This window comes from Macrobrachium nipponense, chromosome 23, assembly GCF_015104395.2.
Source record: "Macrobrachium nipponense isolate FS-2020 chromosome 23, ASM1510439v2, whole genome shotgun sequence".
In the NCBI taxonomy this organism is placed as follows: domain Eukaryota; kingdom Metazoa; phylum Arthropoda; class Malacostraca; order Decapoda; family Palaemonidae; genus Macrobrachium; species Macrobrachium nipponense.
In genome coordinates, this window is record NC_061090.1 from 19323770 (window position 1) to 19339450 (window position 15681).

The window sequence follows — 15681 nt, forward strand, 5'->3', positions numbered from 1 at the left end:
AGAAGAAATGAAAATCTTTTATTTTTATCAACAACTTTAATGACTTGTTTGGTTTAGAGATCAATTGTTTAGCAATCCAGACGAGATATTTTACAAAGATCAACAAGAGCGTGAGAACTTTGTGAGCCCGGGATTTGTTTACAAACTGTAAACAAAAGGGTACGTGGTGTTAAATGATGTTTTTAGGTAGTTTTGTCATATAGGACTTTAAGCACTTGTATTTGAGAAAGATAATTTGTGTACTTTCATTAACATTCATTGACACCGCCTATATATAAGGAACGGTGACATTTAGTCACTCTTTTTCCCCAGGATAAGCACAATTTTCCTATTTGAAGAACCCGATCATGGCTGCAAAATATTTTAAAAGTGAAAAAAAACAGACAAATTGATTGATGAAGTTAACTATGTTTATGACTTTCATAAGTTTAGTTCCGACAAGACAAAGAAATTGCGGCGCTGTGAGAACCGTAACACATGTCGTGCTCGTGTTCATACAGAGAATAAACCAGGTGAACCTATAATAATTTCAACAATCAACAGTCATGATCATGAACCAATGAACCAACGCCGAATGGAGTGGAAGCTCGTCTCGCCATTTCAACATTAAGAAAAAAGTTGCAGGAAGGAACTTGTTACTTTATATTTTTTTGCTTTTTAAACTTCTATGCATTTACAGTATTTTTTCTGATATGGGACCGAATTTTCCGGGACCAAATATTCAGGGACCCAATTTTCTTGATTCTGTGCACAATATGCTATATCTTATATTATACTGTATAGGTTTTTTGTTGAAGAAAAATACCTTTTTTTTACACTTGTATTAATAAAACTCTATTTCTATACTTTGTTTATTTTTTTCATCAGTTAGATTACGATTTCATTGTCAGTATATAAATAATTTCTTGGACCAAATTTTCCGAGACCGAAATTTCTGGGACCGAAATTTCTGGGACCGAAATTTCTGGGACCGAAATTTCTGGGCACCTTAGCTTCATTAAGCTCATTTTCCCATGATTAAGTGGATCATATTTTTGCAACAATTTATGCATCTATATACATACGGTTTTCATAAAATACAGCCCGGCTTATCTAATAGCGAGTTCTCGAATGTTCTCCCGCCGATATTTGAAAGAGCCACGGTTTCATTACTATCCCCCGCCCAAGTGTACACTTTTGACCCGGATTGGAGAAAATTTTGAAACAATACTAGTTCACAATTTTCACATTATTGTATCATGTCCATATTTGTGTGTTATTGTATTTATATCATTATAATCTTATTAAATAATAATTTTATCCCTTTCAGAACCCACTATGGAGTCACACATACACATCAGTCCTGACTATCACACCCTCACCCAAAGTAAGTTCCTGGATACTCATTCCTTCTGATTTTATATTAAACACTATGAATATGCTCATACTTGTTAGTATAGACCCAGTGCTTCCTAAGGCAGTATAATTGAGTCAATAATGCTGGCTTAGGAAGCATTGCTGGCGTTGACTAAGGCTTCATTTGGTGGGCTTCCGTTGCCTTTGTTCAACATGCTAGGGATTATTTTTTAGCTGAACAATTTCAGTTTCATGGACTATTTTTACTGTCGTTATCAAGCATCCAGACACTCGGCATAACTCGTACATCGATACACACACATAGACATATTTATGTAAAATATAGTATATATTTATATATATATATATATATATATATATACATATACATATATGTATATAATGTATATATGTAACACGGATTTATGCAATTATTTTAGGTAACGAAAGAAAAAGTAATTATGAGCAGAAAATGCTCTTTTAAGGCTTTGCTTGTTAGTGAGGTGAGTTTTAAAATAACTGTTATCATTAACGCTGCTGTCATGCGAAGGAGATTAATGGATTGATAGTCTTTTAATTATGATTCCTTTTGCTTACTCAGGAGTAAGCCTACAAACTACTTTTGTTGCTGTTGCTTGTTGGTGGGGGTAGAAAACCCTAAAAAGGTCTGAAAAAGATTTTTCACGTTGAGTTAAAGATACAAGAATTTCAGGGTAGGATATTTGATTTATTTATTAGAATGAACATGTAAAAAATAAATGTGCGTGTTAAACAGTACAGAAAAAGGATTTCTAATAAAATATAGCAATTTTTACATTTTCGTATGTGAAACCAGGGGTTGTCTGGCAGTAGAGTTTTGCAAGCTTTAATTTGCTTGATATACTGAATTTAGAGGCTTTATTTCTGTTCGATTATTTTGTGTTTCCACTTATAACTGTTTAATTTGTGTCCTTTTTATTTCGTCCTTGTTGTTAGTATGAGTAATACTAATTATGAGTATTAATTACGAAGACCACTTCACGTTAATTTAGGATTATAACATTTGCAACTTATGCGTTGGGGAGATCTCGCATGCATCCCGAATAAGCCGGAGGTCGGATCATGCCTTGTTCTTGCAAGTAATCTAATCTAGTCAGTGGTGTAAATGTTGCTGGGCAACATTCATTTGTGATCGTGGAATTCTAGCGTGCTCTCTCCTGCCGCCAAGTCACGGAATTTTGAACCAGAAGTCATGATTGGGTCTACGCTTATGACTGGTGTCTGATGAATACTTGAGATGGAGAGGGAGAGATTTTGAAAAATACATTTGAAGTATTTGACAGCTGTCTTATGAATAAGCCTACCTCTGATCCAGGGGAGATTCAACTAGGCTTACTTTTCTTTTTCTTTTTCATCGGCGTCTAGTGAATACCATTGATGAGGAGGAAAAGGGTACAATGATGAATACATTGTCTTTTTCTTTTTAATCCAAATAACACATTTGATTGGAGGTTAATTTAGATGCAGCCCAGATTTAGTCGACTGCCCGTAAAGACTTGCTCGAATACAGAAAAGAGAGTGTGAAATTGAATTTGCAAATGGAGGACAGTGTAGCGTATTAATACCTCGCTCGACTCTGGATCAATAGTGTGAGGAATACTCCCTCTCTTGATCTCAGCGCCTCGGTAGCTCCATGATATTTTTTTTCCGCGATAAAATAAGCGCAAACCTGGCTCGGAATAAAGTTGTAATTGTTTGTGAATGACACTGTTTCGATATTATATATTATTATATTTATATTATATATAATATAATATATATATATATATTTAAATATATATAATATATATTATATATTATAATATATTATAAATATAATTTAATATATACATATATATATATTTTATATCATATATATATATATATATATATATATATATATATATATGATATATGTATGGTTATATATATATATATATAATATATATATATATAATATATTTATATATATATATTTATGTATTTATATATATCGTATATATATATATATATATATATATATATATATATATATATATATATATATATATATATATAGTGGGCGTGTAGGTATGTATATATCTCCAGTACAGGTGACTTTGTAGAACCACTTTTTAATGTGACAAATATATATATATATATATATATATATTATATTTTATATATATATATATAATCTATATTTATATATATATATAGTAATCTATATATATATATATATATATATATAGCTACATCATATATATATCATATAATATGTATATATATATATATATATATATATATATATACATACATACATATATATATATATATATATATATACTATTATATATAATGTATATATATATATATATATATATATATATATATATATATATATATATATATATATAATTTATATATTTGTATGGGTGTGGTATGTATTTATCTCCAGAATAGGTGACTTTGTAAAACCATTTTTTAATGTGACATATAAATGCTAATGTAACTGGCAGTTAAATGAAGTACTCAATTTTAGCTATGGAGTGTTTTTGAATGAACCAGGGGCCGCAAAAGCACACATTCAATAAACCAATGAAGATTTTATTTTTATTTTTTTATCGTTGTGATGAAGTGTCTTCTTCAGACATTCTTGCATAGATATCTTTCGTATATCATTATAGCTGTACGGAAGGCTGTTAATCATGTTTTAAGACTGGGTATTATTATTATTATTATTATTATTATTATTATTATTATTATTATTATTATTATTATTATTATTATTATTATTATTATTGAGAATTAAAAGCCACAGTACTTAAAAAAAGGTTAAAAATGACAAGGAGAGACTTTCGGATATTGCTCCGTATCCCTCTTCAGTCCCACTCTTTATTATAGCCTTGTTACAGAGGTTCATTATTATTATTATTATTATTTTATTATTATTATTATTATTATTATTATTATTATTATTATTATTATTATTATTATTATATATATTATTATTATTATTATTATTATTATTATTATTATTATTCAGAGGATGAACCCTATTCATGTGAAGCAAGCCCACCGGTGGCCACTGACTTTTGAAATTCAAGCTTCCATAGAATGTGGTGTTCATACAAAGTAATTTTCAGACCACACGTGGTTAGAACTGAACTGAAAGCGATGATAGTGGTTAGGTATTTCTTGTGTCTTCATCCAAAGTTCCTAAAAATTGTATGGGGTATTCTATTTAATAAGTATTAAGAAAAAAAAATTTAAATATCAAACGAACACACTTAAGAAGTTGAAGAAAAAAATATGCACACTGCCACTAATTTTAATAAAATAAAAAAAATGACATGGATCCAAGAGAGATGTGTACAATTGCTTATGAATTAGACTTTTACTAAATCCTTTAAATTTTTAGAAGACGTAGAAATTCATCAGTAAATAATTTAGTATGAAACATGCAAATTTAACCGTTAATAGAGCATTTTGTAGGAAACTAGCAAATGTTAAGAAAATTTTTTTTACAGATCTATACTCTATTTTTTTCCATCTGTCCACCCGCCAGTGGTGTTTGGGTATGGTAACACTGCGTCCCGGGCTTTAGATAGTTACGGTATGTGTAAGTTTTAGGTAAATAAAAGGATATCTGGGCGTACATTTGCAACTGAAAAGTGTTTTAATAATTTACTGTATGCGAATTACACTGTTAATATTCGAAATAGGATATTGTTATTATTGTTGAATGTAAGTTGAATGTAACTATCTAAAGCCCGGGACGCAGTGTTACCATACGCAAACACCACAGGCGGATGGACAGATGGAAAAAAACAGAGTATAGTTGAAAGCCAATAACTTGAACAAGAAAACAGACAACCTTACTAAACTATCTTTGGGACTTTAACGGGAAACCATTATAGTCCTTAACACAATAATATATCAGAGAACCAAATTCACTACCAAATAGTTTGGCAAAAAACAAAAATATTTAAAATGATGAGATGAATATCACAGAAAATGGGCAACAATTTAGGCACCAAACCAGCAAACTGTGTGAGAATTTTATTTTGTCTCTGGATTTACTTTGTGCGATTGGTATTGATTATTGTTCTTAGAACTGACACTTCATCATCTAAATGCCTGTCATTATAACATTTTGCAAGAGTAAATTAGGAGCTTTCCACAAACTACGTATTTAAGAAATCGTCTATAAGATTCCACTGCTATCTTTGTTTATAAAGGCTTTAATTTTTCTCGTTTATATATCAAATAAAATCGAACCTATAAAGTAACATGAAAATGTAATGCATTATTTTAAAGCATCTTTTTTCTGAAATGGTTTTATTCTCTAATAACCAAAACAAATACATAAGTTTTGTGGCAAACATTCCGCTTCAGAGACTTGTACTTTACAGATGCGTAGGTTTCATTACATCTGTTTAGCCTGCGTCCGTTCATTGCACCTGTTCACCCTGTATTAGCTGCACCCTATGCAGAATACAATGGTATTCTTGCATCTACTAAGCCTCGATGATCTGCACTTCGCAGACCGAGAGGGCAGCACTGGCCGCTAATGTCTGGAAAGAGAGGTACCTTCCTTCCATGGGTTTGGTGGGCTTGAAAGTGAGGACAGTGCCGGCAGGAGGTGTGGCACCCACGTGGGTGCCAAATATTGGATTCTGGCTGATGGTGGGCGAATTTCCAAAGCGTATCTCGACGTTATCGAAGTTAATGCTGTCTTCCCTGGGTTTAACGATGACGGTTGAGACGAGATACGTTTTCTGGACGTCAGCCTTCCAGTAAGGATTAGCCATAACACCCGTGATGCTGCATGAATCGTATACGTAGCAGAAATATCCATTGGTGGCCTGAGATTCAGCGTGATTCACCGAATAGAACGTCGGCATCGTAACCACTGCTCGAGGTGCCAGGTTCTTAGAATAAAACCACGACGTGTAACATGAGGTAAAGCCGAAGGAATCCTGGGCAGCGCCAATGTATTCGCCGGTCACCCAGGTCTTGAAGAGGGTGCATTCATCGCCTGTGTTGAAATAGAAGTGAAAAATATAAGTTTAATTTTTGAGAGTTTCACAACCTTGACATGTCATATGTCAACACTAGATTTACAGGCTGTCCCAGGAGATAGAACCCGTACAGGCATAATGCTAACTTAATTTAAATAATCGGTAGATCATTCTTGGCGCACCCTCCTTTTCTTAATGTTTAACAAAAAAAAAAAAAGATATTCTTTATAAATTAGAGTCAAATGATTTTGAGACAACACAGATTCTTTTTATTAAATAGTGGGCTAAATGACATAAAGTTACAAAGTACATTTTGCCAGTTTATATTTTGATGCTAACTGGAGGAAATAGGGTACATCAACTTTATAGTGAAACAAAACTAGCTAAGAAAATGCAATAAGGAAGTGTTGAAGTAATAAATAAATAACGATGATTAATCCACAAGTATAAAACTACATTAGATAAGAAATAAGATGAGAAAAATTAAGGTAAAGAGGATTGTCGCATATGAATGATAATGATAACAGTAACGAACATTTCCATCTAAGCACTGACTTTTTTTTTTTTAAAAGTGTCGGACCCAGTGGCCACGGGGCTTAGTGGTCATCCATTGTAGCACTACCCAAAACCAAAGTAATTTGAATGCTATTGATTGGAAGGTCGGCAGATAAACGATCATGTCACTACCATTTTTAGTTTACTCGGGGAGTAAACCTACAAACTACTTTGTTGTTGTTTTTGTTGCTGTTGTTGTTGTTGTTTCGGAGGGGTAGGAAAGCCTAAAAAGGTCTGAAAAAGGTGTTTTGCGTCGATTTAAAGATACTGGAATTTTAGGATAGGATATTTAAGATTTATTTGTTAGCCTGAAAATTAAAAAAATAAACAATGTGTATGTTAAAGAGTACAGAAAAATTATTTCTAATAAAATTTTTCATATGTATTTTGATTTTCGTTGGTGAAACAAGGATCTATTTGACCATAGATTTTAGCAAGTTTCAATTTACGTTAAGTTAAGAATATAATGTTTACAACTTATGCGTGAGGGGAAAATCTTGTACACGTCCAGACTAAGTAGGAGGTCGGATCACGCCTCCTATTTTTTTTTCTTTTTTTTTCGAATATCGGCCAAACCTAAGATGGTTCCATTTCTCTGATTATAGCAGCATTGGAGGGAACATAGTTACTGTTTTTATTACCGTTATCATTCAACGTGCTCTTAAATTCGTCTGGAACACGAATGAATTGTGCAAGATTCTAAAGATCAGAATCCCTTTATAGAAATAATATAATCATAAAAAGAATAATCTAAACCTAACCTACCTTTGATGCAGAACAGACGGCAGTTTACGTTCCGTAAGCAGAAATTGGCGCATCTAATATCTTTGCGGGGAGCAGAGTTCAGTGGGAGGGTTTGGAGAAGACAGTTATTCATGCCAGATGGGAAGCTGCTGATGACCTGTGAGAAATATCTTCTATAGTAACTTCATTGATGATTCAAACAGTATTGAAAAGCGCTTTCAGATGTGCACTTCAGAAAATTTTTCTAATGTGTATGTGGGTGCCTCCGACCATCTCATTCTCTTTAGCTGCACTTAACCGGTTTCAAATTGGTTGTCTTATGAAAATGTTCACGAGAATTTGGTGTGGTGCGTTACATTTTGTAAGGTGGAACTTTCTACAATAAAATTTCCATAAATCTATTTTTCGCCTCCAAACTACGAATCAATGAGATTAGGAGGATCATGGCTGTGGAATTCATAACTCTGCTTAAAAAGAAAATCTGTTTTTTTTTTTTTTTTTTTTTTTTTTTTTTTTTTGTGTCTTTATCACTTTATCTTTTAAATCGGAACCGCGACAGACTGAGGTTTTTGGTGGAGACGGCTCTCTATTATTTTAGAAATTGCTAAATTGTTTTTGAAGACGTCTGGAAACCTTACAATCTGCTTGTTTTGCTGAATACTGCAACGGAAAGTAATGCCTTTTCATCCCCCTGATCCCAACTCCTTGACGAGGTGGGGGGCTTAGGGATCCACTGCAGAGAGAGTATGCCCCTTTATGCTTATGCTCTTTGCTGTGGATCCAACTGAACATTGGGACCTTTAACTCCTTTAGTCCTCTTCTTATAAATTTTCCCCTTTCCCTTCTTCTTCTTTCGTTGACGATCTTGGCATGATTTTGGACATTTGAATTGAGCTGCTCTTTTAACTTGATGGAGGGTGGAGTTGGACGGCATGCCACTTCACCCGTAAAACTAAAGTACCTGACGTGATTGAGCGAGGGAATTTTTATAGTCAAGCCATGCCCGCAGTGCTGGGCCCGATCTCATGGGACTGACGACCCTTAAGGCATTGTGGGTATGGCGTATATCCCAGGTGATGTCCCCAGGGCAGTTACCACTGTGTAACATTATTGCTCCTCCCCCAGTTGGGCCTCCTTGGTGAGAGGGACCTCATCCTGGACGAAATTTACAATTTTATTTTATTTTATGGAAATTTAAAAAATACCCCCACGACTTCTGGCACGGATTTGGACCATTCTAACGGAAGCTCAGATCAACAAAGACCAGGTTTGATATTAAAACATTAATACCAATATACTAAACCTAGGAAACTTCAGTACCGGCATGACCCAACCTTGACTCACTTTGACTCCCTCTTTGGGAGTGGAAGTTGGTCAAGGTTTCTAACTATGGAAGCAGAACAAAATATTTCGGCCTTGAAATAGAAAATTTTTTACTAAATAGACATCCAACGGCAGAAATGTCGTTCAGAAAAATAAGAGAGAAGACTTGCTTATAGAAGCCAACAAAAAGCCAGTCAGAAGACTATTTGTCTTTAAAAATTATAGATTCTATTAATGTTAAAATGGAGAAGCATGACAATATGAACAGCATTCAGGGTACCATTGTACTTCCTGATAACAACGACGAACCAATTAATAAGAAATACTTTTAGACTCGCTCAAAAAGAGATACCCCAAGGTTGAGGATTGCGAAGTGTATGACATGACAAGTAAGAGAGCAGTAAACAAGTAGTAAAAATAGCAAAAATAAATTTGAGGGTTCAGATCTACCTCAAAAAACATAAAAATTTTAGGACAAAATAGAGAGTTAAGACCCTATATACCAAAGCCACTGCAGTGTCAAAATTGCAGTAAGTATGGACACACAAAGAGAAATTGTAGGAATGGTCCGGTGTGTGCTTACTGCGGATCTACAGAACACGCCACCAAATGGAAGTGCGGTGCAACCAAAATGTGTAAACTGTGAGCAGAACCATCATGCAAGATCCAAAGAATGCATGTATTACATATACAACACGGAATTGAAAATGTTAAAAAGAAAGAACAGGCATGTCTATAGCTGAGGCTAAATTAGATTAAAAGTGAGAGGAATTCAAGATCCTGCCAAGAAACGTACATATTCTTCTATAACAGGAACCAATAATGAAACAAAAAAACATACAGATAGAAGTAACAAGATACAGCAAAGTAGGTCTGAAGAAGTTAGTAATATACAGGAAAAAACTAAGATAGTAAAGAATCAGGAAACAGGTGCTAGTGAATGGATGATAATCTATCAAATTCATTTGACGTTTTTTAAAGCAAATAGAAACACAAGAAGATACTACCACAGAGGTGGAAGAAGGAAGTTGTGATGTACCGAAAATTAAAGAAAAAAACGACCTTTGGAGAGAAACACCACCAAAAACAAAGAAACCAACTATAATTAGAGAAACATCAGTCAAACCAAAACCAAGATATGAAGAAAGAACAAAAACAAAATAAGAACATACCTTTATCTCCTAAAATAATAAATAAAACCTATGGATGCAGAGATCCAAAACACCAAAGAAGTGGAGGAGAATCATACCATAGATGATGGTGACTATGCCAAGGGTGATGAGATTACTCCATCACCAATAATTGGTACAATAAGAGCAAATAAAACAGTAGATATACATGACAACATATGTGGCTGTAATGATTGCTTCATTGCATTGTGCAATGAAAAAAAAAAAAAAAAAAAAAAAAAAAAACAAAAATATAACAAAAGATTGCTTAACAAACATTATAAGGAATTTTATGAAATATAGAAAGAAAGAGGCCACCGATTTAAACACCCATGAAAAAGGATGTATGTGTATTGAGCACTTAAAATATTATAAAGATAAACAACTGAATGTGGTAAATAAAATTTTAGAAAAAATTCAAATTGATGATAATACAAAAAAAAGGGAAAAAAAAGACAAAACACGACCGATGTAACATAATATTTTCAATAATTATATTATACAATGGAACGTAAATGGTCTACAGACCAGATTACACCTGGGAGAAGTACAAAGGTTATTAAAGGAATATGAACCCATGATGATATGTTTACAACATGTTAATAATACAATACCAACAATAGGTAAATATACCTTAATATCAACATCACGGGAAGAAGAAGGAAATTTAGGTACAGCCATATATGTACATAACAAAGTATGTTATGACAAAGTACCTGTAACATTACTGACCTCCAAATATCAGGTATTAAAATTCGAATTAAAAACGATAATTTTATAATATATAATTTATACAACCAACCAAATAAACATTACGATATTGATAAACTTGGAGAATTTGTTAAAAATGCCAAAGAACCTATTAATAATAATAGGGGATTTTAATGCTCACAACCCAATATGGGATTGTAAACTGTTCAAACTCAAATAGAACAGGAAGTAAAGTAGAAGAACTTATAGATTCAAATGACATGTGTTGTATAAAATGATGATGAAGTTAGCACAGATTATTCAAAAACACATGGAACATTTTCCTCTGTAGACTTAACACTCTGTTCAACAAGTATAGTTGACAAATTAGATTGGAACACAATTGATGACTTGTACACCAGTGATCATTTCCCAATATTAATTTCCTTTTTACAAAATAACCCAGCTAAACATGTTCCTCACTATAACATTTATAAAGCAGATTGGGAACAATATGAAATACATACTAGAAGTATACCGCCATTTGAATATCTGAAAGATCATAATGAAACTAATAAGTTTCTTGTTAATTTCATCAAAGATGCTGCTGATAAAGCAATACCAAAATCAAAACCCCATCCAACAAAACACAAAGTTCCATGGTGGTCCGAAAAGCTGACAGAATTAATAAATATAAACACTCAATAGGGAGACGATTGGATAATTTGAATAGAAAGTTCAGTAAAATAAATAAAAACTTACCAATATTAGAAAGTACTTTACAAAAAATGACTATATTGTTGCTAGAAATTGAAGCGTTAAAGCCTTTATACAACAAAATATCAGCAAAATTTAAAAAGGAAAGTAATTCAGGGGAATAATTTCATGGAGGAAATATGTATCAGATCTACTCTAATAATACTCCCATACAAAAAAAAATATGGGAAAAATTCCGTAAAATAAATGGTACCCATGTGAAACCACCCAGACATGCCATATTAAAAGACGGAAAAAGAATACTCGATCCAAAAGTAATAAGTAATATAATAGGAGAAAACTTAGCTAATGTAAGTAGTGATAGAAATTTAGATGACCACTTCCGCACAAAAGAAAAACATATAGAACTAATAACAATAAATTTCGAAACAATAGAAGACATATATTATAAAGAAAATTTAATATGGAAGAGTTGGAATTTGCTCTCACTAACAGCAATAAAATCTGCTCCTGGAGGTGACAGTATTTGTTTTGAGATGATCTGCCACTTAGCACCTCTAGCGAAGACATATTTGTTGCAATTTTATAATCATTTATGGCTTAGAAATTTATTTCCTGATGAATGGCGTCAAGCAATAATAATACCTATCCCCAAACCGGGAAAGATCCAAGTAATGCAAATAACTACAGACCAATTTCTCTAACAAGTTGTTTGTGCAAGTTACTAGAAAAAAATGGTAAATACTCGATTAACATGGCACATTCGAGAAAATAAAATCTTGACTCCCACTCAATTCGGGTCACAGTGCAACAGATCTACATTAGATTCTCTCTCTCTAACCTCGAAGACCATATACGAAGAGGATTTGAGCGAAAGCAAATAACTGTAGCAGTCTTTTTTGACATTGAAAAGGCTTACGATACTACCTGGAGGTCCCTATATTAAAAAGTTTACAAAATAACAACATCCGTGGACATTTACCTAGAATTTCATCCAAAATTTTTTAACAAATCGTAGTTTTCAAGTGAGAATTGATGATGTATTGTCAAGACATTTCCACTTGAAAATGGTGTTCCACAGGGAAGTGTCCTTAGTGGCGCACTGTTTACCCTTGCAATCAATGATATCAATAAAAATCTGCCTACTGGAATTAAAAGCAACCTATACATGGATGATTTTGCGATATATTATTCAGCCTCTCGTATTAAACATGCAGAACGCATCATTAATAAAAGTATAATAAAAATAAATGAATGGACCTCATCTGTAGGATTTAAGTTATCCATACATAAGACTCAAGCAGTAGTGTTTTATAAATGATAAAAGGTGGATGAAATGGTGAAGTGATAGATTTAAAAATCAGAAATCTTAGTATACCAATTAGACAACTGCAAAATTTTTAGGTTTAGTGTGATACTCACTTAAACTGGAAACCTCACATAACATACCTGAAATCAAAATGTAAAAAAGCATTAAATCTAATTAGAAAATTATCAAACACCACTTGGGGAGCCGATAGACAAACCCTTACATTACTGTATAAAGCAACAGTCCTGTCTATAATTGATTACGGTAGCGAGTATATGGCTCTGCTCAGACGCAACACTGAAAGCATTGGACCCAGTTCATAATGATGGCCTTAGAATATGTTCAGAGCCTTTAAATCATCACCGACATCTTCCTTACAGGTTGAATGTGGTGAACTGAACTACCTCTCTCCCTCTCCATAGAGAGCTTGTAATAATGAAGAGTGCTTTGAGAATCAAGACAAGCGATTCTCCAACAAAAAAATTATTTGAACAAAGAGATATTTTTATTAACAATCATCCACCCCCTTTTCCAATTAGAGCTAGAAGACTGTTTGAGTCACTAAATGTAAATATACAAATTCCTCCAGTAGTATTAAAATTACCTCCGCCTTGGACAATGAATAAAAATGAAAACTTGCACACAATTGAAATATTTATCAAAAAATACTTATATACGCCATCACACATAGACAACATACAATAGAGCACATAAACCGAAAAGGTCCACAATTATGCAATATACACAGATGGATCTAAATCGGAACATGGAGTGGGATATGCTGCAGTGTCCCATGGACAGATCATATCAGTTCTCCTCTACCCAATACAGCTTCAATATTCACAGCGGAGCTTTGCGCAATAGCCTCAGCCATAAGAATAATTAAAGAAACATCACTAAATAATTTTGTGATTTTTAGTGACTCAAGAAGTGCCATAGAAGCCATCCAGAGTTATAAACCAAAAAATAATATTGTACAACAAATTAAATTATCACTTCACAAATTAGATATTATTGGGAAAAAAGTAGAAAAATATGTTGGATCCCTGCCCATGTAGGGATCAAAGGAAATGAAGAGGCTGACAAAGCAGCCAAAAAAGAAGCAAATCAAATGACAAGATCAAGTGTGAATCTCCCTATGAGTGATTATGTAACATACATAAAGATGGGTATTATAAGAAAATGGCAACATATTTGGAATGAAGAGTCAGAAAATAACAAATTGAAGCAAATAAAACCTGAAGTAGGAAAGTGGAGTTCATCATATCGGAGAGAAAGACATGAACAAGTAATTCTGACACGTCTCCGTATAGGCCATACCCGTCTGACACATGGACACTTAATGAGCTGCCCACGTAGCTCAGCTCCTGAGTGCGCAGAGTGCAGGGAGGTTATAACTGTCAAACATGTGTTATGCGAATGCCCAAAGTACAACCAGCAACGACTGTCGACACTTGGAAACAGATCTATGAAAGAAATCTTGTCAGAATCTTCTGCATTTTCAGTCATACCCATTTTTATGTTCTTAAAGAAGTGCAATTTAGTTGATAAAATATAAATCTAAGTAAACTTTGAAAATACGAACATTATTAGACTAATTGAATTTTAAAACAAAAACTTTTAAATGTTTACTTAACTTATTCTGATTTTTTTTTTTTATGAAAATATGGAAACATGAGTAAATGTATTTATAGTGTGCATGTGTTCCTGTGTGAGTGTGTGCCTTTGTGCAGTTTCTAGTTTAATTTTCACTCATTCGTCATCACGAGAAAACACTTCGGTGCCAGAGCTTTGCCTCTGGCCTAGACATGGTTTTTTTTAATTTTAATCTAATCTTTCGGGCCAGCCCTATGAGAGCTGAAAGTCAGCTCAGTGGTCTGGTTAAACTACTTTAATAATAATAATAATAATGCCTTTTCATGTGTGTCTTAATTTTTGTTCCTTTGATTGTAAATGAAAAGAAATGTCAGAAATGATCAGGGGTCTATTCCTGTTTACTCGTCATGGCTCGGATCAGGATTTGAAATTGTACTACTATTACCATAGAAAAACAACTTCTCAGTGGTTAATCATCAGTACAGATTGAACAGACGAAGTGAAAAATTTTCTTCTAAAGTACATGGACAAGATATTAAGGTCACCAGCTAGAGAAGACAGAAGAATGTTCAGACAGGTAACAAATGCTTTATCTACATCTCACCTTTAGGTACGCCTTCGTATCTGATGCTCCATCACTAAAATGCCTCGCAGACATCAGGAAGAAGCAGACCATGAGAATGATGAGCATCTTGCGCTTTCTGAAAGCAAAACAGTCTCGCAGTTAGTCTCAATATGCTGATGTGTGATGAATGTCCGCGCACCTCCGTCAACGAAGTAAATTAAAAAAAAGGAAAAAAAAAGTCAACTTATTTCACATAGTATAAGGGGAAAATTACGTGACGCTTTACAAATATGTGTCCTATGATTTAAAGAAAGCCTTTAAGCTACCACGACATCCGTCACCATAGTAAGTCTCTACACCACGGCGAGCCTTAATGGGCCCAAAGGCCACTAATTAGACTCCTATTTTTTTTTCTTTGCAACGGTTCGTCTGTCCATTCCATGATCCGACAGTCTATATATATATATATATATATATATATATATATATATATATATATATATATATATATATATATATATATATATATATCGGACATAACGTTGCGATGGATAGATTAAAAAAATATTTTCTTTTATTTCGCTTTGTATTTACACGGGTATTTTTCTTATTCAGGGTGTGCTGACGCACATGGAACAACAAACACACACACAGACA

The 15681-nt window shown here is 33.3% G+C and overlaps 1 protein-coding gene across 1 annotated transcript; it reads right to left on the minus strand.

Moving 5' to 3' along the window:
* Positions 1 to 5816: 5816 nt before the first annotated feature.
* Positions 5817 to 15156, minus strand: LOC135196310 (uncharacterized). The gene is made up of 3 exons (XM_064223031.1): positions 15064 to 15156; positions 7677 to 7812; positions 5817 to 6373 (listed from the first exon to the last, which is right to left on the minus strand). Exons 1-3 carry the CDS (start codon positions 15148 to 15150, stop codon positions 5853 to 5855), a joined length of 744 nt encoding a protein of 247 aa, XP_064079101.1. The 5' UTR covers positions 15151 to 15156; the 3' UTR covers positions 5817 to 5852.
* Positions 15157 to 15681: the final 525 nt, after the last annotated feature.